General features: G+C 43.0%; 2 protein-coding genes across 4 annotated transcripts in view; one reads left to right on the top strand and one right to left on the bottom strand.

Annotated features, from left to right (window-relative positions):
• Positions 1 to 5,412, top strand: part of tp53bp1 (tumor protein p53 binding protein, 1) — a 20,449-nt gene extending 15,037 nt beyond the window's left edge. For 2 of the 3 annotated variants that reach the window (XM_088004497.1, XM_015011847.2), the window contains exons 23-28: positions 992 to 1,171; positions 2,426 to 2,614; positions 2,701 to 2,795; positions 3,019 to 3,215; positions 3,474 to 3,610; positions 5,120 to 5,412. In XM_088004497.1, coding sequence (XP_087860623.1) covers positions 992 to 1,171; positions 2,426 to 2,614; positions 2,701 to 2,795; positions 3,019 to 3,215; positions 3,474 to 3,610; positions 5,120 to 5,307 — 986 coding nt within the window. In that variant the 3' untranslated portion in view covers positions 5,308 to 5,412. Of the gene's footprint in view, positions 1 to 991; positions 1,867 to 2,425; positions 2,615 to 2,700; positions 2,796 to 3,018; positions 3,216 to 3,473; positions 3,611 to 5,119 lie in introns of those variants that run through there. The other variant, XR_015762571.1, reaches the window with a different exon arrangement.
• Positions 5,402 to 15,893, bottom strand: tubgcp4 (tubulin gamma complex component 4). Its single transcript, XM_015011851.2, has 18 exons — positions 15,448 to 15,893; positions 14,271 to 14,399; positions 14,013 to 14,135; positions 13,879 to 13,932; positions 13,747 to 13,803; positions 12,957 to 13,036; positions 12,669 to 12,870; positions 12,015 to 12,180; positions 11,820 to 11,944; positions 11,336 to 11,386; positions 11,149 to 11,254; positions 10,757 to 10,864; positions 9,746 to 9,890; positions 8,651 to 8,828; positions 7,356 to 7,490; positions 6,791 to 6,910; positions 6,587 to 6,726; positions 5,402 to 6,113 (listed from the first exon to the last, which is right to left on the bottom strand). The coding sequence occupies exons 1-18, from the start codon at positions 15,523 to 15,525 to the stop codon at positions 6,107 to 6,109; spliced, it is 2,004 nt and encodes a 667-aa protein (XP_014867337.1). The 5' UTR covers positions 15,526 to 15,893; the 3' UTR covers positions 5,402 to 6,106.

Genomic DNA, 15,893 nt, shown 5'->3' with positions numbered 1-15,893 from the left:
ATATATAAATACTTTAAAATAATATATTAGCATATAAAGTTCATAAAACACAAGATGATGTTGATTGTATGAGCAATGTAGATAGAAAGAAAAATTTGTAAATTTACCCCCAAAATCTGACATTTTCCAGAAAAGAATAAGAAAATTTCTGTATTTGAAAAGTAAAAATTTCTCTAGAACAGGGGTCGGTCCTGGAGGGCCGACTTTGGGCACCCTGCATGCATCCTGCATGTTTTAGTTCTCTCCCTGGTTTAACGCACCTGGATCAAATGATGGCTCATCAGAAGGTCTAAGAGGAACAAGCTGAAAAGTTGTTACTGCAACCAGGGAGGAACTAAAACGTGCAGGATGTCGGCCCTCGAGGACCGACTTTGGGCACCCCTGTTCTAGAAAAAAGTCAACAACTTTGAGATTAATCTCAGAGGTTTTCTAGAAAAATCATGGAAATTTCAATTTGAAAAATTTTAAAATTTGCTAGAAAAAACTAAAAATTTTAAATTAATCTAAAATAGGAAAAAAAAAGTTAGGAAAAAAATGTGAAATTTCAGTTTGAAAAGTTGAGTTTGAAAATGTTCAACTTCTAAAACTTGCATGTTTTTTGTAGAAAAGACATTTCTGAGTTTGAAAATAAATTTTTTAAAAAAAGAAAAAAAGGACATTTCTGTTTGAAAATGTGCTAAAAAACAACAAAAAACTCAGAAATGTTTAGACTGAGCTCAGAAATTTTCAAGAAAAAATCTTTGAAATTTCAATGTTTGAAAAGTTGAAAATTTTTGAACATTTTCAAACCCAGAAACTTCTGTGATTTCTTGAAAATATCAGTGATATCAAACTAAGTTTTCATGTGGTTGAAAGGCCCAAATGCATAAATATTCATTTTCTCCAGAAATGTGGCTCTTTGTGAAGGTGTGAGTCGGTAGCAGCGTCTGCACTGAAGAGTGTTGTCAAACTGAAGTTCTGTGGTTAAAGTTCAGTCCTTTATGTTCCTCAGATAACCTGGTGGAGGGGAAGAGGCGGCGCAGAGGAACCCCAGGGGGCGCCAACACGCCCAGCCGCAGCTCCTCTGGCGGCGCCCGGACCCCCGGCCCGTCCGGCAAGAGGAAGCTGGTTCCGTCCGAGGAGAACAAGACGCCGTCTAAGAGGGGGCGTAGAGGGGGAGGAGCCAGAGCTGGTACGGGGCTCCGCCCACCTGGACCTGGATCTGAACTGACTGGGGGAGGGGCTTAAACAGGGCGGGGCTTCGTGGATCCACTGGATGAAATTTTGAATTTAACGAGAGGAAAATAATTGTTGGACGCAAGAAGATTAGGGCCACTAAAGGACGAAAAGAATTCTGATTTCAATCTTAGAATTAAATTTTTTTATCTGAATTTTTCTTTTTTTCCTGTCAGAATTTTGACTTTTTTTCAGAATTCTGACTTTAATCTCAGAATTCTGGATTTGACTTTTTTTCACTAAATGCTGATATTTTTCTTTCTTAGAATTATTTTTTTCTCAGAATTCTGATTTTTTATTTATTTATTTTTTTTTCAGAATTCTTACTATTTTTCTTTCATCCTGAGTTTAAACATCCGAGTTTAATTCTTCTTTTTGTCCTTCGCTGGCCCTAGTCCTCTTCTCTGTTTTGGGGATTTTAACTTAAATTATGATATTATAACGTTTTCATAAAATCTTTTACAGAAGGACTTTTAGGGTTTTATTTCTCTGAGGGTTGCTTGAGCTCCCTCCATCAGGATGTTTTAAAGGCTTTGATTCCTGATTGTTTGTGAAACCTGTTCTGTGTGACCCGTTACCATGACGATCCGGCCCGCTCTCGGCCCGGCGCCTCCATCCTCCTGAGTGACGGCTGCTGCTGAGGCTGAGCGGGTAACCAGCTGCCGATTGGTGTGCGTGCACAGGTGGAGGGGCAATTCACCCGGTGTCTGTGACCTTTGACCCTGTCGGGATCCGTTTGGTGGTGAAAAGAAGATCAGATTAAATACGTTTAGTTTAGTGAACTGTTTGTTTACTGAACTGTTCTTTTCACCAGGATGAAACTGTTCGTTTACTGAACTGTTCTTTTCAGTTTTCCCATCACCTGGAATTATGGGATGTTTGAAGGAAACTTCAGGATTTTTGCCTCAACATCTAAAAAAATTAGTAAATATAAAATAGAATCTGTTTGGCCTTCAATTCATCAATCTATTAAAAAAAAAATCCATCCATCCAGATTCTCTCCACTTCACGAACATCATCCATCCATCCAAAAATGTTCTTCTTCTACACATTAAAAATGATCTAAAAAGCTTCTATAGACCTTTGAGTTCATCAGTTTCAGATCCAGACATGGAGAACGTGAAGGAATCCTGGGATTGGCTCATTCTGTTTTAAAATGGCCGCCCTTCCTGTTCCTCTGTAACGCTCTCTGCTCTCTGGCGTTCTTCAGGCCAGCGGCTCAGCCTGTGCAACACGTCCGGCAGCGGTTCGGACCTGCCGGGTCGGCCCAGCGACGTAGTGGAGACCCACGGCCCGCTGCCCCAGAACTCGTCTCTATTCATGGGTTTCGCCTTCATGCTGACGGCGTCGTCAGAGGTCGACCGGATGACCAACAAGGTCACCAGCGACGACGACGAGGGTGAGCTGCGTCAGCGCTCCTGATCCGGAAGCTTTTTGTTTCCTGGATGATTTCTTCTTTTTGATGACGTTTTATTCTCGGTCCAGATTACGTCCAGACGGGTCCGTACAACAAACCGTACACAGAGTCCCAGCTGCAGGCCGGCGGCGGCTTCATCCTGCCCGACTTCAACGAGGAGCAGGTAGGAACTCACAAGCATCAACAAGTTTTCCTCCTTATGCTACAGAAACAACAAAAACAATGTTTTTATTCAGTTTAAAGCTGCGGTATGTAACTTTTATAAAATATAAGTGTTGAGACTCACCAGGTCGTGACAGTTTGAGACAAATAAATCGTGAAAAGTTTGATCTAATTCACCTCCACCACATAGTTCTGACTCGTTTCGACCCGTTTGTTTTTTTCAGTGCAAGGCAGCCTATCAGAGCCTGCTCATCGCCGACCAGCACTGCCGTACCAGGAAGTACCTGCTGTGTTTGGCCAGCGGCGTTCCCTGCGTCTCCCACATCTGGGTGCGTGACTGCTGCAAAGAGAACAAGCTGCTGAACTACAGGAACTACCTGCTGCCGGCCGGCGTCGGCCCCGACGACGCCATCGTGGAGTGGTGAGGCGCCGCCACGCCAGCTTAACCGGGCCGCAGGTTCTGTTCCAGACGGAAGAGGATTAATGCACTGGAGAAAATATCTGACTTTACTCTCAAAATTCTGACTTAACTCAAAATTTGACTTTTTCTCAGAATTCTGACTTTTTCTGAGAAAAAGTCAGACTTTTCAGAATTAAAGTCAGAATCTGTTTCTCTCAGTGGCCCTAATCCTCTTCTTCCATCATTTCAGGTGATTTTAATTGTTTTTTTTTCACTCAGGCATCCGCGCTGCAGCCCATTCAAAGCCCTCCGGGTCCTCCTGGTGTCCAAGAAGCCAGACGAGTTGTGGGCCCAGCTGGTGACGATGGGCGGAGCTTCATCCGTACGGCAGCACCAGACCGACGGCGATGCATCCGGTACCGGAACCAGACCCACATCCCAAAACATGGCCGACCGTTGGGTTGATCACGGCCGACCGTTGGGTTAAACATGGTGGACCGTTGGGTGGAACATGGCCGACTGTTGGGTTGAACATGGCGGACCGTTGGGTCGATCATGGCAGACTGTTGGGTGGAACATGGCGGACCGTTGGGTGGAACATGGCGGACCGTTGGGTGGAACATGGCGGACCGTTGGGTGGAACATGGCGGACCGTTGGGTGGAACATGGCGGACCGTTGGGTGGAACATGGCGGACCGTTGGGTGGAACATGGCGGACCGTTGGGTGGAACATGGCGGACCGTTGGGTGGAACATGGCGGACCGTTGGGTGGAACATGGCCGACCGTTGGGTGGAACATGGCCGACCGTTGGGTCGAACACGGCCGACCGTTGGGTCGAACACGGCCGACCGTTGGGTGGAACACGGCCGACCGTTGGGTGGAACACGGCCGACCGTTGGGTCGATCACGGCCGACCGTTGGGTGGAACACGGCCGACCGTTGGGTGGAACACGGCCGACCGTTGGGTGGAACACGGCCGACCGTTGGGTGGAACACGGCGGACCGTTGGGTGGAACATGGCCGACCGTTGGGTCGAACATGGCGGACCGTTGGGTGGAACATGGCGGACCGTTGGGTGGAACATGGCGGACCGTTGGGTGGAACATGGCGGACCGTTGGGTGGAACATGGCCGACCGTTGGGTGGAACAAGGCGGACCGTTGGGTCGAACATGGCCGACCGTTGGGTCGAACACGGCCGACCGTTGGGTCGAACACGGCGGACCGTTGGGTCGAACACGGCGGACCGTTGGGTCGAACACGGCGGACCGTTGGGTCGATCATGGCCGACCGTTGGGTGGAACATGGCCGACCGTTGGGTGGAACATGGCCGACCGTTGGGTGGAACATGGCGGACCGTTGGGTGGAACATGGCCGACCGTTGGGTCAAACACGGCCGACCGTTGGGTGGAACATGGCCGACCGTTGGGTGGAACATGGCCGACCGTTGGGTGGAACATGGCCGACCGTTGGGTGGAACATGGCCGACCGTTGGGTCGAACATGGCGGACCGTTGGGTCGAACACGGCAGACCGTTGGGTGGAACATGGCCGACCGTTGGGTGGAACATGGCCGACCGTTGGGTGGAACATGGCCGACCGTTGGGTGGAACATGGCCGACCGTTGGGTGAAACATGGCGGACCGTTGGGTCGAACACGGCAGACCGTTGGGTCGAACACGGCCGACCGTTGGGTCGATCATGGCCGACCGTTGGGTCGAACACGGCCGACCGTTGGGTGGAACATGGCGGACCGTTGGGTCGAACATGGCCGACCGTTGGGTCGAACACGGCCGACCGTTGGGTCGATCATGGCCGACCGTTGGGTCGAACACGGCCGACCGTTGGGTGGAACATGGCGGACCGTTGGGTCGAACATGGCCGACCGTTGGGTCGAACACGGCTGATTCCTGTTTCTTCCTTCCAGAGATTCCTGCTGGGAAGTACGACGTGGTGGTGGCGGACCACACCTGTCCGCCGGCGGTGGAGCGGAGTGTGACATCACAGGAAGTGCCGATCGTGTCTCCGGAGTGGCTCATCCAGAGCGTAATCTGCGGGGAGCGTCTGGGTTTTAACAGCCGGCCTCAGTGCTCTTCCTCCTCCTCCTCCTCATAATCTGATCCATAAGGCCTTCGACCAAGCTCAGTGTTCTGTTGCATGCCTCTGCTGTACATAAACGTGTTTTTATGGGACAATAAATTGTGACATGTTTCATTTTAACTTGCCTGGGTTTATTTTTACACAATATATTTACATTTAATACATAACATATCAGAGTCACGCGCTGGACAGAATATCTGCAAAAGCTGCACAGAAAAGATTCACATGTTGGTATTTAATTAGATCAGATCATTTTGGAGTCTGGATGGAAGCTGATCACATTTAAACGGCCCAAAAAGTTTCCTACATGTTTCAGTTTCTCCTTTATGACGCCGAATTGGAGCCATTTAGGGAAAAGAACAAAACAAAACACTCAGATGTTGAGATTTTTTTCCAGAAATTTTCTAGAAAAAACTTGGCAATTTCTGAGTTTGCAACATGAAGTTACCTGTGGTTCATCAAATAGTGTCTTCTAATTGGATAATCTATGAAACTTTTTTTTTTTTCAAAATTTTATTAGTTTTGTGATAGAAGTACTTCATTATGACAAATTTGTTGAGTCTTAATGAGCTAATGTGTGTTGAAGCAGGAGAACCCCAACCCAAGCCTTATGTGCAACATTCCTGGTACTTCAGCCCAAAAATATATATTAAATTCTTCAAGGGTTGCAGTCTGTACTTTAATAAGCAGCTTAAATATTCTTTTATGTGAGAAATGAGCCTAAACTGCAGCTTTAACTGTGTGAAAAGTCCAAACGGAGACAGAAGCAACGAGTCCAGAGGAGTTTGAGATCGAGGTTCATTTTCTGCTCCTCTTAAACCCTGGAAAGAAAGATTTTATTAGATAAACAGTTTGGATCATCCTACAACGGCAGATCAGGACCATTTTACATAAAAAAAAAGGAGCAGTAAATTTATGCCCCAAAACTCAGAAAATTATGAGATTAATCTCTGAGCTCTTAGAGAAAAACAAGAAAATTTCTGAGTTTAAAAAGTCGAACATTTGCTCAAATAAAAAAAACTTGGAAATTGTCAAATTCTTGTTCTTTTGAAACTGAAATTTCTAGACAATTTTCAACTTTTGAAACTCAGAAATTTTCTCTTTTTTTTTTGGAAAAAAACAAGGAAAGAGATAAATCTCAAAATTTGAGTTTTTTCTAGAAAATTTCTGAGATTCTTCTCCAAATTTCTGATTTTTCTTGGCAGAAATTTTCTCCGTTTTTGGTTCCTATGTACACTGGCCCTGCGTCGCCGTGGTATTCTGGAGGAGGTTCTGGTTGCAGTGTGGGTCGTACCCGCCCAGCGTTCCGCCGGCCTGTGTGTAGTACTTGTTGTAGTCCAGACGCAGCAGCAGCTGCGCCAGGTCCGAGTTGATCTGATGGTTTCTCACGCTGGACAGGATTTTGAAGAGCAGAGACGACTGGCGCCGGAAGCCCTGAAACGGCACGACGTCAGCGCCGAGTCGGACCCGCGGCCGGCGCCGGGTGGGCGGGGCTTACCTTCACCAGCAGGTCCAGCTGCTGAGCCGCTCCGCGGTCGTCCAGCGACGCCACGCTCTGCCCCACCAGAGAGCAGAAGCTCTGACACAACTCCAGGATCTCACTCAGACAGTGGAAAACCTGCAGACGAACGCACTGGAGGTCAGACAACGACTGGACGACCTTTGACCTTCAAATCTAACAAATTAGTGTCAATCAACTCAGCCATGTTTGTGCATCACAACTGTTTTGATTGTGATGCTTTTGCTTTGAAGATATTAATGAAAGTTTGAATCAAACAAAACGTTTGTGCAGTAAAGATTTTAGTCTGAGCTGCTACTAAAGATAATAACTAAAATACTTACAGAGGTCATCAGAGGTCAACCATTCCCACTCCAGCCTCACATTTAGCTTTCAAGAATATTCTCAAAAGAAAAGCAGCACAAAAAAAATGCAGCACAAACATTTGACACCAGATTGGTTTGGGTAATATGGTGTGGTTGAACTTTTGATCTTGTCATTAATATCTTCAGAACAAAAGCAGCACAAATGACGTTTTGGAGCTGCAGACGTCCGTTAGACGTACCGGCTTGAGCAGGATGAAGGACTGAGCCAGCAGGTTGCTGAGGAAATGATCGTGGGCCAGCCGGATGCTCTCAAAGTCTCTGGTGGAGTTGATCTGCTGCAGCAGCTGAGTGAACTGAGACTCCAGGACGTCCACCTGGAGACGACAAGCCATCATTCAAATCATCAATTAATGATTGAAACCTGACTGATCTTATCGATCGACTAACTTTAGTCAATGGATAATTTATAAGCCATCATTTTCTTCAAAACCTGAGTTTTCTCCTCTAGGACAATCGACCGCATTTCCACTAACATGAAGGATGAGATCTTTCATAGTGACCATAAACAGCTTGCTGAGTGATTATATTTCAAAACAAAACTGCATAAAGTGCATTTGTCATCGCACTCCGGTCTCTGTTTGGACAGCCGCCATTTTTAACTGTGTATCAGCTGGAAAAGGATGAGCAGCAGCACCCTCTGCTGGAAAGCGGTCATACTACATCGCTAAAAGAAGGTTTAATTGGACACTTTTAGTTAATAGATTGAAACTCATTTTAACCAAATAAACCATTAATCCACAAGTGGATTAATGGTTTGCAGCATCTTGCTGCAGCGTCTGACTGTTCGCCAGCAGCACAACTCTGAACCAACATCCTGCCGAGGCTGAAAAATAACATCTGATTTTCTTCATACCAGATCCGATTTCCTCACTTTCTTTTCTAAAAAAGAAATGACATATGACAGAAAATAGTTCCAGAAAGAGGTTTTTATTTCAGTCATCCTTTCTGTGAATTGTACAATGGAGCATTAAAGCCAGGATAAGAGAACTTTGGTTTAATTACGAGAATAAAGTTATAGTATTACCAGAATACAGATGCACTTTTACCCAACATCTTATATTACGACCAAAAAAGTTGTTTTAAACAGAAAAACGCTTCTATAGTTATCAAGTATAACTTACAAAAGAGGTTCAACATTCCTTGTTTGAATTTTTTTGGTATTTTTGTGCAAAACATCGCTTCATTCTCCTTATATTATGACTTTATTCTGGTAATATTAAAACTTTATTCTCATTATTTCGACTTTATTGTCCTACTTCTGCACTCTTGTAATTAAAATCTTAACCTGGCCCTAATCGTACGCCGTAGAGTTGATCTGAATTCAAACTCCAAACAAATAGAAGCTGTAAAACAAGATGGCTGCCTGGGCCTGCTGACATCAGCAAGGAGATCTTTGGTGAAAAAAAAGATCCAGATATTTAAAAAAGAATTGACTAATCAATAAAATGGACTTATCGCCCAGGTCTGGTTCTACCTGTAGGTAGTACTGCAGGTTGTCGATGAGGAACGCCATGTGGTTGCGGAGCCTCCACTTCACGGCGTCTGATTGGCTGGACTTCAGGTGCTTCCTCTGCATCTGCAGAGCCCAGCAGTGCTGCAGCTGCGACTGCACCCGCCGCACGCTGAGCAGGTACCTGAACACCACGTTGTACCTGACGCACAGGAAGTGGACATGAAGGCTGAGGTCAGCGATTAGAGCTGCTTAAAGGGCCGGTGCTCTGTGATTTCCAGACACAAATCATCATTTTATAGCACAATCAAGTAACTATATTAACTTACATATCAAATAAATGTTACTTCCTGATTTAAACCCTTGAAACTGGGCCTGTCTCTTTAAGAAGTTTCTTCTCTTTCAGGAAGTCCTCCCAACATGGCTCCTTTGTTAACCCTTTAACGTTTTTACTGAGAATTGGCTCCTACAAAGAGCTCAGCAGATGTGCGGCTCCACCAGGTGTTTGCTAATTGCTGCTGGCTAGTCTGAAGGAGCTGAGTGGGGGAGGAGCCATTTTGCACATTTGATTGGTTGCCATGGAGATTAAAGGATTTGTCAAACATGAATGTGTAGCAGTGCGATTGTAAAATGGGAAGTTTATTACAGAAAGAAATTATATGAGCTTTTAATTTGAAAAGACGACAGTTCCACTGCAAAACAACAGGGTAACTTCCGGTTTTGAAATTATGATTTAATTTGCATTTAATGTGTTGTTGTGACTGTGAATTTCTTTGCTGCTGAGTATATGAACCTCTCAGGTTGCTGTTTTGAGTTTAACGGATCGTACCGTTACGGCGGGTGAAATGTTTTCCCACGCTACCAAACGGTCTCTCTTTCTATTTGGATCCCATGAGAGAAGGTATGAAGTCTTTTCTGTGCTTAATAAGTGTATTTTATGTGTCATAGGTGATAGTTAAAACACTGTTTTTGTAAAACAATGTGTTATGGGGCAGTTAAACTTTGTTAAAGAGTGGTAGGAATGTATTAGCAGGTATTTAGCAACTCTTATGCTTATTTATACATAAAACCTTGCAAAAAGTTGATTTTATGTGGTACTGCCCCTTTAATGATACGCACTTCTCCAGGACGGCAGGCGTGAAGAGGATGTGCAGCGGCCACTGGACCTTGTAGGCCAGGCCGAGGGCCGCCCAGCCGGTGGGCGGAGCCTCCCGAGGAGACGAGTCCTGAGGAGGAGTGGCTCCGTCTCTGGGACCCGACGCCTCTGAAACACAAACCAGAATAAATCTGATCCACCTCACTGGAACCAGCTGCAGAAAACATGAAACTAAAGGAGCTCCAAATGTTTTTAGGCTCTTCTGAAAAGGAATCGTCTGTAAATGTTTCAACTGAGGAAGCTTTTAATTAATTTATTTATGACCGTTAACTTTTTCTGTTTTCTCTGTGAATGTTCTGTAACTCTGTGTGTTGCTGCCACTACAGAATTTGAACTGAAGCTAAAACAAGAACTTGAAGAGTTTTGGGTAGAATATATTTACAAACAGGCTATTTTTTAGTCTCAAAATGCAAAATATATCATTTTTGCACAGTTTTTGATTATTTACTGCTCTGAATGTGTCGTTCTTTCTGGATATGGACTTTATTTACAGTCTGTGAAGATAATTTCATCATGATTAATACCATTAACTGTTTCAGTCATACAAAACAAGTTCTACAAAATACACTATAAGGTGATGAATGCAGCCTGTAAATCCCCCAAAATGTTAAAATATCTCAAAAGTTACAGAAAGTACATAAAAATAACCAGCTAGTGATTTTTTCTTCAGTATACTAGAATTTAATAAAAGTTTCAAATGAAGAACCTTTATAAGTAGCAGTAGAATATTAAAATACTCCCAAGGTACCACAAAGTACTGTAGAATAAATACTCTGAAAGAAAAAGTACCAGAAAGCAAATTTCTGGCAACATCATTATTACCAAATTTTCAGCTTAAAAGGTATAAATTATTCTAAAATAAATACAAATTTTTTATATATGAGAAGAAATATTTCTGTCTCATAAACTCTCCAACCAGCAGTTGAGCCTTTAATGACCGGGTAGCCTCATGGAGCCGATGTTTCTCCGCTGACCTTTGGCGTCTTTCCCCTGGTAGTCCACAGTGAGGTGCAGCAGAGGCAGCAGGTTGTCGTCGTCCAGCAGAACCTTGTGCGCCGCCTGCTGGAAGGCAACGTTAACGTCTGCAGGCAGAAAGCACAGAAACGTGAAAACTGCTAAATAAATTTAAAAAATAACTTTTAACACATTTACCAGCCAGGAGGTAGGAAAATAAACAAACAATGAAAAAAACTAAAACCCAAAAATAAAAACATAAAAAACAAGAAAACAAACAGCATAAAAAAGGAAAGAAACAGAATCAAACAGAAAGTAAAAAAGAAAAACAAAAAACAGAAAGAAAAACAAAACAACAAAAGACATACAGAAATAACTGCGCTAACCCCGGCTGTGAGGCAGCCATACTTACCGTGCTCAGTGACCGCCGTTGGCGGCGCCTTCAGCATCTGCTGGGCGAGGTCGATGAAGACCTGGTAGAGCTCCCCGCGGCCCAACAGGTAGAAGTCCTTAACGATCTGGAAGAGGCCGGGAAACGTCAGCACACATCCATCCTTCAAAGATTTCTGCTCCAGAAAACGAACGGCATGACCACAAACCTTGAGCTTCTCTAGCAGATCCGCCTCCTCCACCATCAGCGTCCAGAGGTGCTGCAGAGCAGAGAGATGTTATCTGGACCGGCCAGCGGGCTGGGCGGTTAACCCATTACTGATCAATAAGATTAGTGCTTCCTGAAGATTTCATTTTTGGAAAATCAGAATTTTTTTCCAACAATGCTCTCCTTGGGTTTCAAAAGTCCCAAATGTTGATTTTTAAAGGGGACCTATTATACAAAATTCACATTTTGTACGTTTTTGTTCTCCCATTTGGGTTTTTACTGCTTCTAAAAATCAACCCAAGTGCTTAAAAAAAACTTTTTTGGCAATAACATAAAAGTTCTTTTTGGAGCCGTTTAAAAAACCCGTCAGATGTAATGTGACGATTCAGCAAGCACTACCCCGTTACCTAGCAACCCAAGCAGAGTTCCAGCACATACAATGGCTGCTGGAAAAGAAAAGTGTTATTTCAAACATCTGAACCGACCTCGGCCACCGTGCTCCGGATCCCGTCGATCACATTCTCAAAGTCCACCAAGCTGAACAGAGGCTGCTGTTTGAGTCTGTGCAGCTCGGCAGCAAACACGTCCTCCTGGTGTTTCAATATGGAGCCTGAAACAGAATAGTGATCAGAACCAGGAGGCGCCCTCACGATGCTGGGCGCTGGTCTGCGGGTCAGTACCGGCTCTGGACGGGCTGTGGTTGTGGTTTTCAAACATCTGAACTGACTCCCCCACAAACAGGATCTTCTCTGCCACCCGGATGGGAATGTAAGACGGCAGCATCTCTGTTCGCAGAGAGAACTGCTGCAGAGACGGAGCCAGCATGTTCTCCTCCTCGATCAGCCGCTGAGCAAAACACAAAAGTTAGAAACCATCAAGTCACGTTTATTTTATTTCAACAGCAACAACGCAGTTCAAAGTGCTTTATATCATAACAGCAGATCTTGATGTGACTTTAACCCTAGAAACGTTCTGAGAGAAGGCTGACTTTGTAACTGTCTTTATGTGACTCTAAGACACATAAAGACATTTGTCTTAACTAGCCTTTTTTTGAAGAACAATTTCAAAAGATGTCATAATTCCTTTTATTTGTTGTTTTGTTTATTTATTTTGCATATTTGAAATGTCTTCCAGTTCCAGTGTTAAATGTTCATTAGAATTTAAAATGTATTGATGTCTGAGAATGTGTCCTTGCATTATTATTATGTCATTACAATTAAAATAAAATTTTCATTTATCACAACAATTTTTGAGGAAATTTATCGTCCAGCAAAATTTGTGACCATTCTTTAGGTAAGATTTAAAGCAGTAAGGTTCTGCCTGCAGCGCCTCACCAGGTCCTGCAGCTCTCTCAGCTGTTTTCCACTCAGACCGCCCAGTCCCAGGTCCTCCTCCTCCTCGTCCTGGTTGGCGGCGGCGCCTCCTGCGCTGGGACCCTGCTTGATGAAAAACTCCTCGCTTTGGTCCAGCAGCAGCCCGTGCAGCATCCAGGCGGCGAGCTGCTTGTACATCACACCATGACACACGGCCAGAATCCTGCAGGAAGAGAAGCACCAGAGGAGGGTTTCATTCTGCATCTCAGAGTTAAACTGAAACAAACTTTGAAACGGGAGTGGTCTTACTTTTCTAAAGCCATGCGCACCGGAGGAAGCCCCCCGCAGCTGTGCTTGTACACCGTCTCCAGGATCTGACAGCCATGGATCTAAAACAGCCAGACGACTCTGTTATCCGACTGTGTTTTAAAAACATGAGTATGGAGCTAAAGTGGTGCCATAAAATTTGTTCCAAAGAAAAAAAAATACCTAAGACAAAGTTTTGAAACTGAAAAGTTAATTTAAATCAATCAATCAAATTTTATTTGTATAGCACATTTCAGCAGCAAGGCATTTCAAAGTGCTTTGCATCATTAAACACAAAAGCACAGAGTCATGCAACATTGAATAAACAATCAAAAAAACATAAAAAAATTGAAACTGAAAAAAAAATGTAAAAATGAAAAACATTTTTGAAACTGAAAAAATTAAGTTTTGAACTTGAAAGAGATATTGAAAATAAAGAAACTGGAAAAAAGTTTTCAGTTTTTTTCAGTTTCAGATTTGAAACTGAAACATTTTAATATTCTTGAGTTTCATTCTTTTCTTTTTTTTAATCTTATGGCCCTAATTTAGCTCCATATAGGAGTCCATTTAAGGAAGAAAAATGCAATCTTTCATAGCTGACTGGCAAAAAAACCAGTCTTCTAAAATCAGAAGATATATCAAAAAAACCTTCAATGAGTTTCTAAAAAGGGTAAGTTATGAAGAGCTGCTTTATATATCAAAGCACAATTATCATCACAGTTTTATTGTGTCCATCAGTATAAATCAAAATGAAATGTTTTAGATTATAAACTCCTCATTAAATGCTTCTTACCTTCTGTGACTTTATAGTTTCCACCACCATGATGACGGAGGGAAACAGCAACTGAAACTTAATTAAAAAAGACAAAAGTTCAGTCAAACTGTCACATTTGTAAAATACATAATCGTTTGTTCCCTGAGTTACCTGGTCAAGCTTGTAATTCACATGGGATATCGTCAGATGTGGGTCTCCCAGGAACTGAAACATAAGCAGAAGTTAAACCAGCGTCCCGTTGCGTGATAAGCTAGGCGACGTCTTTGGCTGCGCTGTGATCTTACTTCCTGCTCGAGGTCCAGCAGCGCCTGTCGGTACGGCTGCAGCATGGAGTCCAGTCCGGTGCAAAACGCTCGCAGGTAGATTCCATGAAGACCCGTCTGGTTCGGCTGGTTGGTGTGATGTTCCTGAAAAACACAACATTTTAATTCAAAGTTAAACAATTCCAATAAACATGAATTAAACGCGCAGCTGGACTCATTGAGTTCGTCACTTTTGCTAACTTTATTGTGGAAGTAAAGTTATATAACATAGAGACTCACTTGTTGATGAACGTGGCCGGTGTGCTGCTCTATGAACTCTGTGAAGCGAATGTAATCTGAGCCCAGTTTGCACAGCCGATTCAGGACACTGGTCTCACTGGGATGAAGGAAGGGAAGGTCCTGGGACACCTAGGACAAAAATACATATGATGTTTAACTGAGATAAAAAAAGAGAGTTTTTCAAACTAACATACCTCACCAAGCACTGCAAAAACATAAAACCTTACCAAGAACTTTTGTTTAGTTCCTAGTGTAAATATCTTAGTTCATTTTAAATAGAACAAAACTAATTAACAAGTATCTTTTCAGCAAGATATAGGACTTGTTCTATGTCAATAATTCCTTAATATTGATGAAAAAGTTCTAGTTCCACTGGCACATTTTCTTCTTTTATAATATGGAAAAATGTCTTGTTAAAACTGAAATAATCTGCCAGTGAAACTACTACTTGTTCATCAACAATAAATTATTATCTACTGAAAAGTTACTTGTAAGTTAATTTTGTCTTCTTTCAAATGTACCAAGATATTTGCACTAGAAATTATACCAAAAATACTAGGTAAGACGTTTAGCAGTGTACACAGGATTCCTGATGCTATAGAGAGGAAACTGCTGCAGCTCATCAATTTGGGAAGTGGAAAAGCATTTTAGATAACTATCCATCTTACCAGGCGTGGAGAAATGACGATAAATCCAAAAGCGCCATTTCAGAATCTAGTATGTTTTCACACAAGGAATCTGATATTTGCATCTCATCTCCTGGACATTCAGAACAGCGACTCTTGAAAATCTCCAGCTGCTTGTTTAACTTTTGACAACCACTTTGTCCTTCAACTCAACTTCCCATTAAGATGCTTGGATGCAGCAGTCCCTTTTATTGGACTGTCTGGACAACTGTCTATTCAGTAGTCTTTGTAGGCCAAAATCTCAAAATTTGCATCGGTTTTATGTAATATTTAAAGTCTGTGAGAAAGTCTGTGAGAAACTAACCATTGGTTTTTCGCTTCCTGAAAGCCACCACAATTAACTCTATGGACTGAATATATTTATTTGTGTTTTATTTTTTTAATTAAATTACTCAAATAACTTATCTCAGGTAATGAAAAACAGCTCAATATGAATGAAAGGTTTAAAATTCACAAACATCTAGCTGGCATCCATTTTGCATCAGTTTTACCTGTAAACCTGTCCGCTTGTTCCATGTGAAGATGGTTCCGGGGTATCCGCTTAGTGCCAACAGCAGCTCGTGAATCATATTTAATATTTAAATTATTGTTTTTTAAAAAGCCCGATAAATCAAAGCAGAGTTTTATTTTTTTCATTCACGGACAAAAACAAACCGCCATCAGACTTGAGAACAACCGGAAACCGTTACTGGATGAACGCTAGCACTTCCGCGGTTGCTATGGATACCAACAGCAGCCGAACGTAAGCTAGCTAACGCTAACTCGTTTGTGTCTGTTAATAAATATTAATAAATATGCCTCAGTAATCAGACTGGGTGGTTTAAAGTTGTTCTTTATTTGCAAATGTTATGCCATTTGCGAATGGGAGCCGGTAGTTTATGTCCGAGTTGTGGGAATTGTAGTTTTTCTTCTAAGTCGCGGCTCTTACGTCACTGTT

This window comes from Poecilia mexicana, unplaced genomic scaffold (assembly GCF_051168715.1).
Source record: "Poecilia mexicana isolate PSO_F unplaced genomic scaffold, ASM5116871v1 scaffold_3, whole genome shotgun sequence".
NCBI lineage: Eukaryota > Metazoa > Chordata > Actinopteri > Cyprinodontiformes > Poeciliidae > Poecilia > Poecilia mexicana.
The sequence above is the reverse complement of the archived record's forward strand: the minus strand, read 5'-3'. Positions and strand labels throughout refer to the sequence as shown.